Consider the following 17,970-nt stretch of genomic DNA (forward strand, 5'->3'; position numbering starts at 1 on the left):
TTTGTCCAACCCCTGTATATTGGCTTTAGACACGCTCACATTATAATTACTGCCATCATGACGGAACTTTTATATGTACTTTAATGAAATTGGGCTGTTTGGCAGGAATTAATATTATCTACAATGGGTTGCAAAAGTATTCGGCCCCCTTGAAGTTTTCCACATTTGGTCACATTACTGCCACAAACATGAATCAATTGTATTGGAATTCCACATGAAATTCCACATGAAAGACCAACACAAAGTGGTGTACATGTGAGAAGTGGAACGAAAATCATACATCATTCCAAACATTTTTTACAAATTTTTTACAAATAAATAACTGCAAAGTGGTGTGTGCATAATTATTCAGCCCCCTTTGATCTGAGTGCAGTCAGTTGCCTATAGACATTGCCTGATGAGTGCTAATGACTAAATAGAGTGCACCTGTGTGTAATCTAATGTCAGTACAAATACAGCTGCTCTGTTATGGCCTCAGAGGTTGTCTAAGAGAATATTGGGAGCAACAACACCGTGAAGTCCAAAGAACACACCAGACAGGTCAGGGATCAAGTTATTGAGAAATTTAAAGCAGGCTTAGGCTACAAAAATATTTCCAAAGCCTTGAACATCCCACGGAGCACTGTTCAAGCGATCATTCAGAAATGGAAGGAGTATGGCACAACTGTAAACCTACCAAGACAAGGCCGTCCACCTAAACTCACAGGCCAAACAAGGAGAGTGCTGATCAGAAATGCAGTCAAGAGGCCCATGGTGACTCTGGACGAGCTGCAGAGATCTACAACTCAGGTGGGGGAATCTGTCCATAGGTCAACTATTAGTCATGCACTGTACAAAGTTGGCCTTTCTGGAAGAGTGGCAAGAAGAAAGGCATTGTTAACAGAAAGCATAAGAAGTCCCGTTTGCAGTTTGCCACAAGCCATGTGGGGGACACAGCAATCATGTGGAAGAAGGTGCTCTGGTCAGATGAGACCAAAATGGAACTTTTTGGTCAAAATGCAAAACGCTATGTGTGGCAGAAAACTAACACTGCACATCACTCTGAACACACCATCCCCACTATCAAATATGGTGGTGGCAGCATCATGCTCGGGGGTGCATCTCTTCAGCAGGGACAGGGAAGCTGGTCAGAGTTGGTGGGAAGATGGATGGAGCCAAATACAGGGCAATCTTGGAAGAAAACCTCTTGGAGACTGCAAAAGACTTGAGACTGGGGCGGAGGTTCACCTTCCAGCAGGACAACGGCCATAAACATAAAGCCAGGGCAACAATGGAATGGTTTAAAACAGAACATATCCATGTGTTAGAATGGCCCAGTCAAAGTCCAGATCTAAATCCAATCAAGAATCTGTGGCAAGATCTGAAAACTGCTGTTCACAAACGCTGTCCATCTAATCTGACTGAGCTGGAGCTGTTTTTGCAAAGAAGAATGGGCAAGGATTTCAGTCTCTAGATGTGCAAAGCTGGTAGAGACATACCCTAAAAGACTGGCAGCTGTAATTGCAGCAAAAGGTGCTTCTACAAAGTATTGACTCGGGGGGCTGAATAATTACGCACACCCCACTTTGCAGTTATTGATTTGTAAAAAATGTTTGGAATGATGTATGATTTCCGTTCCACTTCTCACATGTACACCACTTTGTGTTGGTCTTTCACGTGGAATTCCAGTAAAATTGATGCATGTTTGTTGCAGTAATGTGACAAAATGTGGAAAACTTCAAGGGGGGGGGGGGGGGGGTCGAATACTTTTGCAACCCACTGTATATCTTCAGACATTTGGATGAACTTACCGGTTCTTTAGATACCTTGCAAAATCCGGATGGACAACGAATAACTTCCTAAAGTCAAAATCTTTCTCGAAGTCATCTCGGGGGCGAAGCCTGAAGAAAGAGATATTGTAAATGGTCATTCCAATTGATAAAAGATAGATATATAGCTCGTCAATTTTCAATGTACAGTATATATATTTATACAGCCCTGACATCTTCTGCAGCGCTTTACAGATTCACCAGCTGCCCCCCAGAAGAGCTCACAATCAAATCCTAGCCATAGTTAGTAATCTAATGTCTTTGTCATAGTCTTATACCAAACAAGTTATCAGTTTTGGGATGTATGATAGAAAGCCGAGAGCTTGGAGGAAACCTACACAAACACACAGAGCGCAAACAAACTCCATGCAGATTGTTTTTGGCTTTCCTTTATGCCAGGTACGCACAATATAGTTTTCTTTCAGATTTACCTGCCAGATCCATTTTTTTCTAGCATGTTCGATCAATTTCTGACTTTTTTTTGATTTATGTTCACTGCTATGGAAATTGATCGGAAAATTGATCAAAATTCAAATCGGACGTGTTGGAAAAATCTATCTGGCTGATAAATCTTCCAGAAAATGGTATCGTTTGTACCTAACATTATTTTACAATGAATATTAGTATTTAGCTTGCTTTTATTAGCTATTTATTCTTCTCTAAAGCTTTACTCCTATAATTATAATTTCCAAGATGGCCGCTGTGTTTTTTAATATGCTGCTCCTCCTGCAGTTTTAGGGATGTGAGCCCTGAATAATCCACACTTCTTCACCTCTCGCCCTCCGTGCCCCTGGGGCAGACCACCCAGAAAAACGGTTTCACCCTTGTCTTTGACATGGAAAATGTTCTAATCGCTGACATTTGTACAGCATTGGGGATAGTCACTATACTTGGACTAGTTATTCCTGATGTCAGCCCAAATTCCTATGTGCTGTAATGAATAGTGGGACAGCTGCGGCGAACAGCGTCGCCACCGCAGCTGACTCCGTCTCCCTCCCCGATCAGGCACCCGTGCCTCGGGCGTCTAGCACGCCGAGGACGGATTTGTCTGCTTCCCACAAGGTCGCAATAGAGCATGCGCGCGTGCATCGCCGCGACCTTCATTCCGGGAAGAGGCGCATCAGCTGACCTATGGGTCGGCTGACGTCACTGGAGGCACCTGCCGCTTCTGATTGGCTGGGCGGCAGGGGGCGTGCCTCAGGGACTCCTCAGCTTCAAAAGAGCTGAGGAGTCACTCGCAACTTGTCTGCTGTTGCGAATGCTCCGTGTTAGTACTCAGACCTAGTCAGGTTCCTGCTGATGATAGATGTATATGCAGTGTTAGCGATATACATCTATCTATAGTTAGTATTATTGAGTGTGTTATTGATTATCTGTGTATGACTCTAGGCTCTTCCTCAGGGCCGGCCTTAGGTTTTACAGCGCCCTGAGCGAAGCCAGATTATGGTGCCCCCCCCCCCCCCCTCATCCTACACACACACACACACACACACACACACACACACACACACACACACACACACACACACACACACACACAAGGAATAGGTAATATTGGGATGGACAGACAGACAAATATATATACATTGAGAGTGAGAGTGAGTGAGTGAGTGAGACAGAGACAGAGAGAGGAGGAGGAGAGAGACAGAGACAGAGAGAGGAGGAGGAGAGAGACAGAGACAGAGAGAGGAGGAGGAGAGAGACAGAGACAGAGAGAGGAGGAGGAGAGAGACAGAGAGAGGAGGAGGAGAGAGACAGAGAGAGGAGGAGAGAGACAGAGAGAGGAGGAGGAGAGAGACAGAGAGAGGAGGCGGAGAGAGACAGAGACAGAGAGAGGAGGCGGAGAGAGACAGAGACAGAGAGAGGAGGAGGAGAGAGACAGAGACAGAGAGAGGAGGAGGAGAGAGACAGAGAGAGGAGGAGGAGAGAGACAGAGACAGAGAGAGGAGGAGGAGAGAGACAGAGACAGAGAGAGGAGAGAGAGAGAGAGAGACAGAGAGAGGAGAGAGACAGAGAGAGGAGAGAGAGAGAGACAGAGACAGAGAGAGGAGAGAGAGAGAGAGAGGAGAGAGAGAGACAGAGAGAGGAGAGAGAGAGACAGAGAGAGGAGAGAGAGAGACAGAGAGAGGAGAGAGAGAGACAGAGAGGAGGAAAGAGAGACAGAGAGGAGGAAAGAGAGACAGAGGGGAGGAAAGAGAGACAGAGGGGAGGAAAGAGAGACAGAGGGGAGGAAAGAGAGACAGAGGGGAGGGAAGAGAGACAGAGGGGAGGAAAGAGAGACAGAGGGGAGGAAAGAGAGACAGAGGGGAGGAAAGAGAGACAGAGGGGAGGAAAGAGACAGAGGGGAGGAAAGAGACAGAGGGGAGGAAAGAGACAGAGGGGAGGAAAGAGAGACAGAGGGGAGGAAAGAGAGAGGAGAGATAGAGACAGAGGGGAGGAGATAGAGACAGAGGGGAGGAGAGAGAGACAGAGGGGAGGAGAGAGAGACAGAGGGGAGGAGAGAGAGACAGAGGGGAGGAAAGAGAGACAGAGGGGAGGAAAGAGAGACAGAGGGGAGGAAAGAGAGACAGAGGGGAGGAAAGAGAGACAGAGGGGAGGAAAGAGAGACAGAGAGGAGGTAAGAGAGACAGAGAGAGGAGGGAGAGACAGAGAGAGGAGGGAGAGACAGAGAGAGGAGGGAGAGACAGAGAGAGAGAGAGGAGGGAGAGACAGAGAGAGAGGAGGGAGAGACAGAGAGAGAAGGGAGAGACAGAGAGAGAAGGGAGAGACAGAGAGAGAAGGGAGAGACAGAGAGAGGAGGGAGAGACAGAGAGAGGAGGGAGAGACAGAGAGAGGAGGAAAGAGAGAGGACGAGAGAGACAGACAGATATAGGGAAGGAGGGATAGGAGGGAGAAAAAGAGAGAAAAACATAGGGGGGGGGGGAGGGTGAGAGAGAGGGATGGATGGATAGATAGATAGATAGATAGATAGACAGACAGACAGGATATAGGAATAGATAATCTAGGGACATATATGAGAGAGAGAGACAGAGCTATAGGGATGGATGTATGTTTGGGGAGAGAGAGAGAGAGAGAGAGACAGATATAGATGGATGGATGGATGGATGGATGGATGGATGGATGGGAGGAGTAGAGAGAGAGACAGATATATATGGATGGATGGATGGATGGATGGGAGGAGTAGAGAGACAGACAGATATAGGGATGGATGGTAGGAGTAGAGAGAGGGGGAAGAGAGACAGAGAGTGAGTGAGTGAGTGAGTGTGTGTGTGCTGCACAAAGTCCGGTCCATTAAGGCTGCATTTTGATCTATGTAGAGCCCCCTGAGTGACTGACCTGCCTCTCTGCTGTCCCCCTTGCTTGCAGTTTGCTGGCACTCTGTGGGAGCTGGGCGATGTGCTCTTGTCACACAGACCTGTGGGCTGCAACAAGTTCCCCTCTGTGGTGGCTCCCTCCATCCCCGGCACTCAGACTGCCAGCCATGTAGTTCAGCGGTGGGTGGTCCAGCAGCATTGATGGCAGAGCGAGGGAAGCCGCTGTATACTTCAAATACAGGAAGTGCTCATTCAGGAAAGCACTTCCTGTATTTGAGATACACAGCGCCACCACTGGGCTCCCTCTGTCATCACAGCTGCCGATTCACCCACAGCTGAACAGGGCTGACAGTGAGTGCCGGAGATCGGAGGGAGCCGCGAGTGAGGGGAATAGAAACCTCTGCACATGCGCCCCTTGGAGGCCGGCGCCCTGTGCGACCGCTCCGGTCGCACAGGTCAAAGGCCGGCCGTGCTCTTCCTGACTATTCTTCCTCTCAGTGATTCTGTACCTTTGCCCATCTGATATTGCTGCCGACTCTGCCTGTTAACCGTTTCTTCTCTGCCTTCTGATTTTGTACCGTATCTACCTGTCTGTTGCCAACTCGATTAGCCTGACCTCTCTACTCACCAGTGAGCCCTCGTCACTGGTGAGGTACTCTCTGTACTGATAGTGCCCACCAGCTCCTCTGGTGAGGTCTAGTCAAATCTACCAGTACCTACTGTTGCACCAAGCTAGTGTTGGGCGATCATCTGGATGTTCGGGTTCAGTGTGGTTCGGCCGAACATGCCCCTGATGTGCGGCATGTTCGAGCCGAACCCCGAACCCAACCCGAACATGTCCCTTTGGGGCCCCTATAGGGTCTCAGCATAAAGGGAGAGCGTGCCCCGAGCGCAGGGGGGAGGAGTAGGAAATGCCCCTCCCCGCTAAGCTCTCCCTTTTTTCAAATGTAAACAGGAAGTGCGTCAAGAGAGGGCAGAAGTACCAGATGGTACTAGCGCCTAGCATCTCTGGCTGCCCGCTTCCTGCCCTCCTCCTCAGGTACTTTTGGGGGGCTTAAATTTAACATTATAGGGAACCGGCAAAAGGGAGAGCTTAGCGGGGAGGGGTGGAGGGCATTTCCGACCCCCCCCCCGCGCTTGGGGCATGCTCCCCCTTTATGATGGGACCCTATAGGGGGCTATGTTCGGCCGGACACGGCTGTGTTCGGCCGAACAAAGAAGGCCTGTTCGGGTTCGGGCAGCGTGCCCGAGCACCCTCCCGAACACCATGAGGTGTTCGAGGGGTGACGAACCGAACCCGAACAGGCCAAAATCCGGGCGAACCCGAACAGTGGCGAACACTGTTCGCCCATCACTACACCAAGCACTACCTGCACACGAGCTATCACGTCTTGTATCTATACTTGCATTATTGGTGATTCTGCAGATCACCACATAATCAGGTATAGCATCTGTATTATTGGTGATACTGCAGACCACCATATAAACAGAGATCCGTTTTGTTGCTTACACACTGATTATTACATGTGCTTTTTTTCAGGAATGCCCAAAAGTGGTCGGAGCTAAAAAAAAACAAAACCCCAGTCAATCACAATTTAGCAATTTTCTTAACACTGTGTAATGAATAGCGATCTGGCGGTGGGGCGGCTGTCTCCGCGTTCAGACCGGCGGTTTCCGCACAGCAACATGTGTCTGGTTTGCCTGGCCCTTCTAGTGCACACAGACGGAGAGCTATGCATACGCGCGCCAGAAGACAGTACCTTTATGCCAGGAGGAGAGGGATCAGCTGATCAGGACGATCAGCTGATCCCAGCGGAACTCCTGATTGGCTGAGTGGCTGGGGGCGGCACTGAGGAGCGCTGTAGTATATATAGATCTTGCTTGTAAGTTGCTGGTTGTCTGCCGTTGCGAATACTTACGTGTGAGCACTCAGACCTCAGTCAGATCCTACAGTGTGTTAGAAACAGGTGGACCTGGGAATTCACACTTAGCCAGATTACGCTCTTGTTATTTACTGTGTTATACTTTAGACCAGTTCCGGGGTGTTGAGACCAAGGACCTCACACCCAAGCTTAGGATTACTGTGTTATTGCTGTGTTATACTTTAGACCAGTTCCGGGGTGTTGAGACCAAGGACCTCACACCCAAGCTTAGGATTACTGTGACATCGCTGTGTTATTCTTTAGACCAGTTCCAGGGTGTTGAGACCAAGGACCTCACACCCAAGCATAGGATACTGGGTTATTCCTTACACTAGTTCCCGGGTTTCGAGACCAAGGACCTCACACCCCAGACTAGGATTGTGCTCTATATCTGTTATGACCATTTGCTCTGTCGACCTCTCTCTTGCTTTCTGATTCGGTACCTCTGGCTATCTGCCTACCAGTTGCCAAACCTTGCCTGTACCCAGTTACCGAATCAGCCTTCTGCCTTTGTACCTTATCTGCTCGTGTGTTGCCGACCTGGCTTGCTCGACCCTTCTGGCTGTCACTCATCCCTCGAGTGTTCAGTCTGTCTGTACTACCTGTGACACTATTCCATCAAGTGTCAGTTAGCTGCAAGGACCTCTTGCTCCTCAGAGAGTCCTTCCTGCAGTGCAGCCAGTGGCCTCTATTCCATAGGAGTCCCCTGGCTGCAGTTCAGTCTGATTCTCAGTTTACCAGGGAATCACTGGCTGCCATATTATCTCTACCCCCTCTCTTAAGGAGATAGTCCCTGCACAGCCGAGGGCCACCTGCTCCTCAGGTGGTCTCTGGCCAAAGTTATCTGTGTCTCCCGCCCCATGGCAGATAGCCTACAGTTGCACCAAACACTTACACTTCATTAGGTGTCCAGAGGTTAGTCATACTTGTATTATTGGTGATTCTGCAGATCATCCATACTCAGGTATACATCTGTATTGTTAATGATTCTGCAGATCATCAATAATCAGATTATCTCTGTGTGCTGACACCAATCGTTACACATTGTCACCGGTACCGTTTTTTGGAACTACAATCACCTAACCTGGACCATCTATTTTTGATAACCCAAATTAAATGTGAATTTTTAGGTGTGCTCAAAAGTGGGCAGAGCTAAAAACAGCCAATCAAAATTTAGGTATCATCAATATGCTGCCACTCATACAGTTTTGAAACAACAGTTACTAAACTTAGACCACATATTCTTGATGTCAACCCAAATTAAAATGAAGGCATTCTTGGAGGTGGGTGGAGACTATAGAGCAAGGGACTTGGAGGGTGGGTAGTGTCGGGAGAGGTTTTATACAATCTTGGGGCTGATTCGCACTACAAGAGCTTTTTAATCAGATTGAGTGGCTCACCGGCGAATCCCCTCTCAGCAGCAGCCACGCCAATACGCTATGTGGCCAGTACAGTTCTCCTCCCCACAAGTAAACTGTTGATACTCCTCATGCATATTCAAGTAGGGGGCGTGCACTACATGGACACAACCATTGGAGATTTACATGCATGATGCAATATTCCCTTTGTTAAAATCAAACCTATTCACTGATTTATACACAATTGCCCTGATCAAGACTGTGTCATAAATGTATACAAGCATCCACAGTGGATGTGAGAATTAAGAAAAATTTTACGACATTGTATCGTATTAAAAAGTCATGTTTGAGCCTGTTAACGGCAACATGATATTTTAATATACTGCGCGCCTCAACCGCTGCTCCGCTCGTGTGCATGCCGCTCCTGCCGCCATTTCCATTGGGATTCCATGTTCAGCGATTGGGGAAGAGGCCCTTGCGGTCCTCTACCCAATTGCAATGCCTGGAATGAATGGACGTGACTGTGATCAGCGGCCATGTCCATTCATAAAACCGGAAACAGTCACAGTGTAGTTAAATGATGAAGAAAAAAAAGTGAACACTTCCTATAATGGTGGAGTGTTCACTAGCACCATCTTGTGGCCAAAAAGTAAATTTACACATACCGGCACATACATACTAATGAAATTAATAACTTACATTACCAAAGCCCCCCCCCTCCTCCCCCCAAAAAAACACTTATAAAAAAAAACTGTTCAAAAAAATACATACATAGCTGCCTTAGTTGCCTTTTAATCTATATTTTATGAGGGAAAGTGACTTTTACTTTATTACATAGGGGCTTGTAACTATGGACCGGACAAAAAAAAAAAACAGAAAAATAACACCTATATTTCAAAATAATATATTGTCGCCATACATCGTGATAAGGACAACATTTAAACAGTTTTATAATTGGGACAACTGGGCAAATAAAATGTGTTGGTTTTATTCAGAGGAGAATGTTTAATTTTAAAACTATAATGGCCAAAATTTGAGAAATAATGAATTTTTTACCATTTTCTTCTTTTTCCCATTAAAATGCATTTAGAATAAATAATATTCTTAGCTAAATGTACTACCCACAGAAAGCCTAATTGGCGTCCAAAAAAACTGAGGTACAGATAATTTTCTTGTGATAAGTAGTAATAAAGTTATTATGGAATAAATGAGAGGAGCACTGACACGTGAAAATTGCTCTGGTCCATTAGGGTAAAAACCCTTGGGGGTGAACTGGTTAAAAGAAAAAAAATTGTATTATTATAATGTACACTAGAAAAACTAGGAGGTGCTCCAATAAAGGAAGATTCTAGAACTCTAGATACGAGATGGAAAATAATAATGGCCCTACCTTGGAAAGGAAGCTCACAGAGGTATTAGTACAAAAAGTTCAATTTTATTACACACTATCAGGGCTGGATTTACACCTCTGGAGCTTGTAGGCTCTGACGTGCTATTGCCCTAAACTCCGCCCCTCAACACAGGCCACGCTCCCAAAGTATGCCCATTTTTTTTTCTTTGGTGGGCTGAGGCTGGAGGCCTGGTGTTGGGACTGAGGCTCTTGCTGGAGGCCTGGTGTGCAGACTTCCTGAGACTGTCTGGAGGCCTGACTGGCAGGGATGCTCAAATCCGATCCGGATGAGATCCGGATAGTAGCTATCTGGATTTCTCCCAGTAAACCTGTGCGGGGTAAGGGGTAAGTCTCAATATGTAGACAAGATAAGGTAAAAAGACAGTGGGAGCCTAACATTATGGGGGGTGGAGAGGGGGGTGGGGAAATGATGCAGGGGGAGGTGACATGATGTGGGGGGAGGGGACATGATGCAGAGGAAGGGGCACACCCTACTCCCTCTGGAGGGGAGGCGGGATCTGGGGGGAGGCGGGAGGATAAAGTCTCAATATGTAGACAAGATAAGGTAAAAAGACAGTGGGAGCCTAACATTAAGGGGGGTGGAGAGGGGGGTGGGGACAGTGTAAAGATTAAGGAGGATGGTAAAACTTCAAGTAGCCCATTTCAGGTAAACAAAATTGGTAAATGTGGTGGTAAAAATATAGAGTGCATGGTAACCAATGCTCGGAGCCTTGCAAATAAAATAGACGAACTAGAGTTCATTCTGAATGACAAAGGCTATGACATTGTGGGAATAACTGAGACATGGATGGATGAAAGCCATGACTGGATAGCTAATTTAAAAGGATACAATGTGTTTAGGAGGGATAGAACAGGGAAAAAAGGTGGAGGGGTTTGTCTCTTTGTTAAAGAGAACCTGTACTGAGTAAAAATATTTAAAATAAACACATGAAGTAACTTCAAATGAACATTGCATAGTTACCTTGCCATCAGTTCCTCTCAGAAGCTCACCATTTTCTTCTGACAATAATCCCTTCCAGTTCTGACAATATTTTGTCAGATCTGAAATATATCAGTTGCTCTCAGTAAAATATCAGTTGCTGTCAGTTATAGCTGAGAGGAAAACTGATGTTCCAGGTAATGTCCATGTTTCCCTATGGCTCAAGTGGGCGATGTTACAGTTTAACTGTGTGCTGACCAGAAAGCTGTTATGGGGTAATGGCCATTTTCAAAATGGAGGACGGAAAATTCACTTCATCACAGTGAACAAACAGAACACAGGAAAGGAGAAAGACACTGAGGAGTAGACTACATGGAAGGTAAGTATGACTTGTGTATGCTTATTTGCTCTCTGCTCTGAACACAGTCGGGGTCTCTGTTCTGCATACAGTCAGGGTTATTCTGAGGAGGGGACCCACCTCTGCAATGTAAGCCGCCTGTAGGCATGTGCCTACAGTGCATAACATTAAATCCAGCCCTGCACACTATGGACAACGTGTTTTATGGCATAAGCCACTTTCTTAGTTCAAATTACATGCCTAGAGCAGTGGTAATGACGATCCTGGTGCTGTTGCATAATAAAATTGAACTTTTTGTATTAATACCTCTGTGAGTTTCCTTTCCAAGGTAAGACCATTTTTTCCTACAATCCTTCAGGGCAAAGGTAAGACATCGACCTTTCAGGCACAGGAACATTCAGCACCTCCCCTATAAAAAAACACATGGTTAGTCCACCCTCAGTGCTGTTTGTTCCTGCGTCCAGCCGATGGGCGAACACCTGGATGTTCGGGTTCGGGAAAGTTCGCCGAACATGGCCGAGATGTTCGGCATGTTCGGGCCGAACCCCGAACTTCCCGAACATCCCGCTTTTGGGGGCCCTATGGGGTCGCAGGCATAAGGGGGGAGCATGCCCCGATCGCGGGGGGGGTCGGAAATTCCCCCCACCCCCTCCGCTAGCGCTCCCCCCTCTGCCCGCTTCCCCATACAAAAGTTTCAGGAAAGTACCTGTGGTAGTGGATGGCCTGGCAGTGGCACTGTGGAGTGAGGAGGAGGAGTCCGGAGAGTGACGTGTTGAGGGAGGCCGGGCAGCGGGCGGTTCAGCGGTAGTACCCTTGTGGTACTTCCGCCCTTTCTCTGACCTCACGCCCGCTGCCCGGCCTCCCTCAACGCGTCACTCTCCGGACTCCTCCTCCTCACTCCACAGTGCCACTGCCAGGCCATCCACTACCGCAGGTACTTTCCTTAAACTTTTGTATGGGGAAGCGGGCAGAGGGGGGAGCGCTAGCGGAGGGGGTGGGGGGGGAATTTCCGACCCCCCCCCCGCGATCGGGGCATGCTCCCCCCTTATGCCTGCGACCCCATAGGGGGGCCTTATTGCGGCATGTTCGGGCGAACAGGGCCCTGTTCGGCCGAACAGGGGCCCTGTTCGGCCCTGTCGGCGGCCATTCAATAGTTCGGGCCGAACCCAAACTTAAAAGGCCGAACACCATCAGGTGTTCGGCCGAACTCGAACATCACCCGAACAGGGTGATGTTCTGCAGAACCCGAACAGTGGCGAACACTGTTCGCCCAACACTACGTCCAGGCAGGTCGGCATCTCCCCTCTGGGTGAAGCCTGTGTGCTGGGCTGCAGGTGGATCCTTCTGGGTGGCTGAGACTGCAGTACTGAGGCAGTCTGGCCATGCGCCCCAGGCTGGAGCTTTCCTGGGGTTTGCCTACCTTTCTCTCCCGCTTCCAGGGAGAGCAAGTGCGGAAGGCGTGGGTTCCCCTTGGCGGCCTTACTTTGGAGCGGGCAGGACGGAGGTAAGCCAGCGAACAGCCACGTGCAGTGCGGACTGCATGGCGGCCATTGAGATGCGTGGCCACGTCTGATGCGTAGTTTCTGGTGGGTATGCCGGATGTAGTAATTTATAGGGGCTGGCTTGGGACTCCCTCCTAACTTCCGGTCCGCCCCTTATCCAATCACGGCAGACCAGATACGTTTAAAGGGGAGGCCGTGCGAGCCTGTGTAGCACTTTTTGCTTGTAGGGTGTTTTTTCTGAGCTGGATGTGTCAGTTGGAAGCATGTCAGATGCTGAAAGGATTGAGAGCAACCAGGCCACCCAGAAGGTGAGATAATGGCTTCTCTTTCTGGGCTGAATGTGCTACAGTTATGTGCAAGGTTTCATACCTTGTTGTTTTGTTTTGTTTGCAGGCAAAACTACTGAGGCTGCTACTGCAGATAGGCCTAGCCCCCCCCCCCCCCCCCCCCCCACACACACACACACACTTATAAGAGATGCCCTTTGTGCAATTTTAAACTTATGTTACCCTAATGCTGTCAACTGTGCATAGAGAGGGTTATGGGGGAAGAGCCGGGTCACTCTGTTCAGGATACATTGAGATCCTTTAGAGAGGAGATGAATGCTTCATTGGAATCATTTAAGTCCTCATTATTGAATGCTAATCCATCTACCTCTCAGGCTGCTGTATCTGGAGTATCTGTGACTGAGGTTGATGTTAGTCAGGCTGAAGTAGCAGCTAGTTCTGAGGATTCAGACGCTAGAGAAATAGAATCTGAGTCTGTTTCAAAGCTAACATTTTGTAGTGAAGATACAGAGGCATTGATTGCTGCCATTAATGACTCCTTAGAGTTGGGTAAGGATGTGGTGACTAGTTTGTCTATTCATGATCAATTATATAAAGGTATATAAAAGAATGGAAAGAGCCAGAAAAAAGATTACTGTTGTCTAAAGCTATTAAAAGATGTTTTCCTTTTACTGCAGAAGATTCGGCCTTGTGCGGTAAATGTCCTAAATTGGATGCCCCATTTTCCCAGGTGACTAAACAAGGGGACTTGGCATTTGAGGATCTTGGGGACCTAAAAGATTCACTTGATAAAAAAGTGGATGCTTATTTGAAAAGGTCTTGGGAGGCTGGTGCAGCTATGTTTAGGTCGGCTGTTGCCTCTACATGTATGGTCAGAGCTTTGGGGCTGTGGATTAATCAGCTCAAAGCTAACACACTGGCTGGTGCACCTGTTGAGCAGTTATTAAACTCTATTGCTATCCTGACTAAGGCTGCTGCATATTTAGCAGATGCTTCTGCTGAAGCAATTAGGTTTACAGCCAGGTCCATTGCTCTAATTAATGTTTCTCGTAGAGCCCTCTGGCTTAAAACATGGGATGGTAATATCTCATCCAAAAACAGGCTGTGTGGTGTCCCTTTTCAGGTGAATTGTTGTTTGGTCCAGAGCTGGATTCAGCTTTGGAAAGAACATCGAATAAAAAAAAGTTTTTCCTAAAAAACAGAAGACGGTTGTAACCAAAAAGTTTTTTTTGAAAGCCAAGGGGTGATCAAAAGGATGCCTCTAAGGATCAAAGTAAAGGCAGGAGATGGACTTTTGACAAGTCCAGGAAAGGGGGCTTTAAGTCTAAAGCTCCGGAGACCCAGTCAAAATCCCAATGACTTGTGTCAGGCGGTGGGGGAAAGGCTAAGATTCTTCTCACTCAGGTGGGCAAAAGTGGCAAAAAATCCATTTATTCGCCAGACAATAAGGTTTGGTTTCCAAATAGTTTGCCCTTCCTCCTCCGTCAAGATTTGTGGTATCAAAGGCCCCAAGAGATCCCACTCTGGTTCCAGAGATTTTGAGCATATTGCAAAACATACTAAAACAGAATGTAATTCATCCTGTGCCAGTAAAAGAACAAAAACAGGGTTTTTATTCAACTATTTTTGTAGTAAAAAAGCAGCCAGGCAAGTTTCGCCTGATTCTGAACCTAAAAAGCCTGAATCCATTTATGAAAAAAAAATGTTTCAGATGGAATCCATTTTTTCTGTAAGGGAGTTACTGTTTCCAGAGGCCTTTATGGCATCTCTGGATCTAAGAGATGCATATTGGCATGTGCTGATTCACCAAAAATCACAAAAGTTCCTAAGATTTGCAGTAAGAATAAATGGGATGGTAGAACACTACCGGTCTGTTTGACTCTTGTTTGGGATCACTTCTGCCCCAAGAATGTTCACAAAAATTCTGGGAGAAGCATTAATTCCGTTAAGAGAACAATTAAATTTAATCATTCCGTATTTGGACGACTTGCAGTCACAGTCCAATGTTCTCATCCAGTCAGACAACATTACGGCAGTAGCGTTTATCAACAAACAGGGAGGCATGAGATCCCTGTTGTTGCAGGAGGAAGTGGAGAACTTGTCCTGGGCAGAAAAGAATGTGTTATCCTTGAGAGCTGTTCATCTCAAGGGAACACTCAATATAGAGGCAGACAAACTGAGCAGAAGCAGGATTCTGTTATCAGAATGGTCTCTAAACAAGGAGGTGTTCGCAGACATCACAAAACGATGGGGAACACAATCAATTGATCTGTTCGCAACAGAAGACCATGCCCAGATTCAGAGTTTCTTCTCCCTCAATCCAAGAGAGCATAATCTGGGGGTGACTGCATTCATTCAGGAGTGGAACTTCCCACTTCTGTATGCATTACCTCCTCTCAATTTGATTCCGGCGGTCATCAGCAAATGGAGAGGTTGTCAAAATTGGATGATTTTGATTGCACCTTGGTGGCCGAGAAGGAGCTGGTTTTCAGCTCTCAGGAGGTTAGCATCAGAAGACCCTTGGAGACTTCCTCGCAGGCCAGATCTACTGCTGCAAGGGAACCTGTGGCATGCGCATCCAGACAGATTGAATCTGTTAGTCTGGATCCTGAATTAGCCTTACTCTAAAAGTTGGGAGTATCTGACAAGGCGGCCTCTACACTGATTAGTAGCCATAAAGAAGTTACTAGAAGGATCTATCTGAAATACTGGAAGACTTTCCATCTTTGGTTATCTGGCTCTAAGATTGATATCTTGTCAGTCCAGCAGTCCTGGATATTCTTCAGGACGGTTGGCATAAAAATATTTCTGTAAGTACGCTTAGGGTGCAGATTGCTACCTTATCTGCTTTTTCAGGTATCCCCTTGTCTTCTTCTTCTTTGATAGTGAGATTTCTGAAGATTCTTTCTAGGAAACTTCCAGTTTACAAGTCATACGTTTCTCCTTGGGATTTATCGGTAGTATTAGAGGGACTGTCCAAAGGTCCTTTTGAGCCACTAGGGGACAGTTCTTTTAAATGTCTTACATTAAAAACGGTATTTTTAGTAGCCATCACTACAGCCAGAAGGGTTAGTGAGCTACAGGCTTTGTCTATGAAAAGTCCTTATTTTTTTTAGGCTTTTCAGGCTACATTAGTGTTACAGACGGATCCAAAGTTTTGTCGAAAAGTTATGTCTAGGTTTCACAGGTCGCAGGATATTATTTTGCCTACTTTGAGTAATTTTTCACTCATTAGATGTTAGAAGACATGTTCTATTAAATATCAGATAAAACTGTCTTAAAGGGAACCAGAGAGGATTCAATATACATACCTGGGGCTTCCTCCAGCCCCATACGCACGGATCGCTCCCACGCCGCCGTCCTCCGCTGCCTGGATCCGCCGCCACCGGGTCCCGTCATTGCCGCGAGTCGGCAAGTCGGCCGGCGGACGCGGCCAATTCTCCGCATTACAGGGTGCTCTCTCTCCATACAGATACGCATGTGGCTGCTTACTGCGCTGCTGCATGCGTACATGTATGGAGGGAGCCCCTGTGATGCGGACAATTGGCCGCGTCCGCCGGAAGTGACGGGCCCGGTACCGGCGGATCCAGGAAGCTGAGGACGGCGGCGTGGGAGCGATTCAGGCTTATGGAGCTGGAAGAAGCCCCAGGTATGTATAATGCAGTAGGAGAACAGAGGCGCCAGCAGAATAAAAGTGGATAAAACCTTTAAAATTTGCTTGGAGGAAGTGGTGGACTTACCTCCATAAAGCAGACACGAAAGACTGTCTGAAAAGTAGCAATCACATTTATTATATGGTACCCCAAAAGTGCAACGCGTTTCGCAGGCCGAGCCCGCTTCATCAGGCAATAAAGTGGGGACAAAACAGAATTCCAGCAGTAGCAGGTGTAGCGCCTCACCTGCTACTGCTGGAATTCTGTTTTGTCCCCACTTTATTGCCTGATTATTACCATATAATAAATGTGATTGCTACTTTTCAGACAGTCTTTCGTGTCTGCTTTATGGAGGTAAGTCCACCACTTCCTCCAAGCAAATTTTAAAGGTTTTATCCACTTTTATTCTGCTGGCGCCTCTGTTCTCCTACTGCAAAATCGTGTCCACCCCTGGTGGAGGGGTGATCTACCCCTTTTTCTCATCTACAGAGAGCGACTTCTTAGCCCTGAGTGAGGACAGGTCTAATCTCCTCACCTGCTTATACAGTGGTTGCCTGTGTGGTAACCCACGTTTGTGAGTATATTCTTCTCACTGATTTGCCTTACTTCGTTTATGTTTTAACATACTACACTATATTGGGCTCTCGGTTTCTCTATATTTTACCAGGTATGTATAAAATCATTTTCTTTTTTCAACCCCCCGTTCCTCTCTGGTTCCCTTTAACCATAAGTACTCTAGGGGCTCCGGATAGCAGGGATAGGGTAAGATGGAACAGGTAAAAACTAAATACAAACCTAAAATCGAGCTATAAACTAAGACAACTAGGCTACAGAAAGCTGACCCACAGTACTCAAGTATCCCCCAAATAACCTAGTTATGTATAAAAAATACTGGTAAGGGAATAGGAAGTGAACATACAGTATGCAAGTTAGTTCTTGTTAATGTGTTTTGTTTATGTTTAAGTTCAAATATATGAACAGCTATAAATACAATGGTACAGACTACTCTCTCAAGCATCATTGGTTACTCTGGAAGTCTTACATTTAAAAACTCCTTGGCATAACTGGCTGAGGAACTTTTCCTGCAGGAGGATTGCTGTCAAGACTCTACTGTATGTTGGCAAGGCCAGAAGCATATGTTTAAGAGTATGTTATCCTCCATGTCTATAAGCTTAAGTTTACTGTGACTGTGTTCTAAATTGCAACATATGTTTGCTTAAAATTTCAAGAGTGTATGTTAAAAATACTTTAATAAAAAAATTTTGAATTAAAAAAAAAGAAGACATGTTCTGGAATACCTGAGCAGAACTTCAGAGGTCAGGAAGACAGATTCCTTATTTGTTTTATTTGCAGGGAAAACTGTAGGACAGAGAGCTTCTAAATCTACTATAGCTAATTGGATTAGGTTAGCTATTATGGAAGCTTACAGAGTTTTGGG

General features: G+C 46.6%; 1 protein-coding gene across 1 annotated transcript in view; it reads right to left on the reverse strand.

The window, feature by feature from the left end:
• Nucleotides 1-17,970, reverse strand: part of LOC137541989 (alpha-N-acetylgalactosaminide alpha-2,6-sialyltransferase 1-like) — a 218,487-nt gene that overhangs the window by 50,053 nt on the left and 150,464 nt on the right. The window contains exon 6 of the mRNA XM_068263568.1: nt 1,791-1,880. Within this exon, the coding sequence (XP_068119669.1) occupies nt 1,791-1,880 (90 nt within the window). The remainder of the gene's footprint in view (nt 1-1,790; nt 1,881-17,970) is intronic.

This window comes from Hyperolius riggenbachi, chromosome 12 (genome assembly GCF_040937935.1).
Source record: "Hyperolius riggenbachi isolate aHypRig1 chromosome 12, aHypRig1.pri, whole genome shotgun sequence".
NCBI lineage: Eukaryota > Metazoa > Chordata > Amphibia > Anura > Hyperoliidae > Hyperolius > Hyperolius riggenbachi.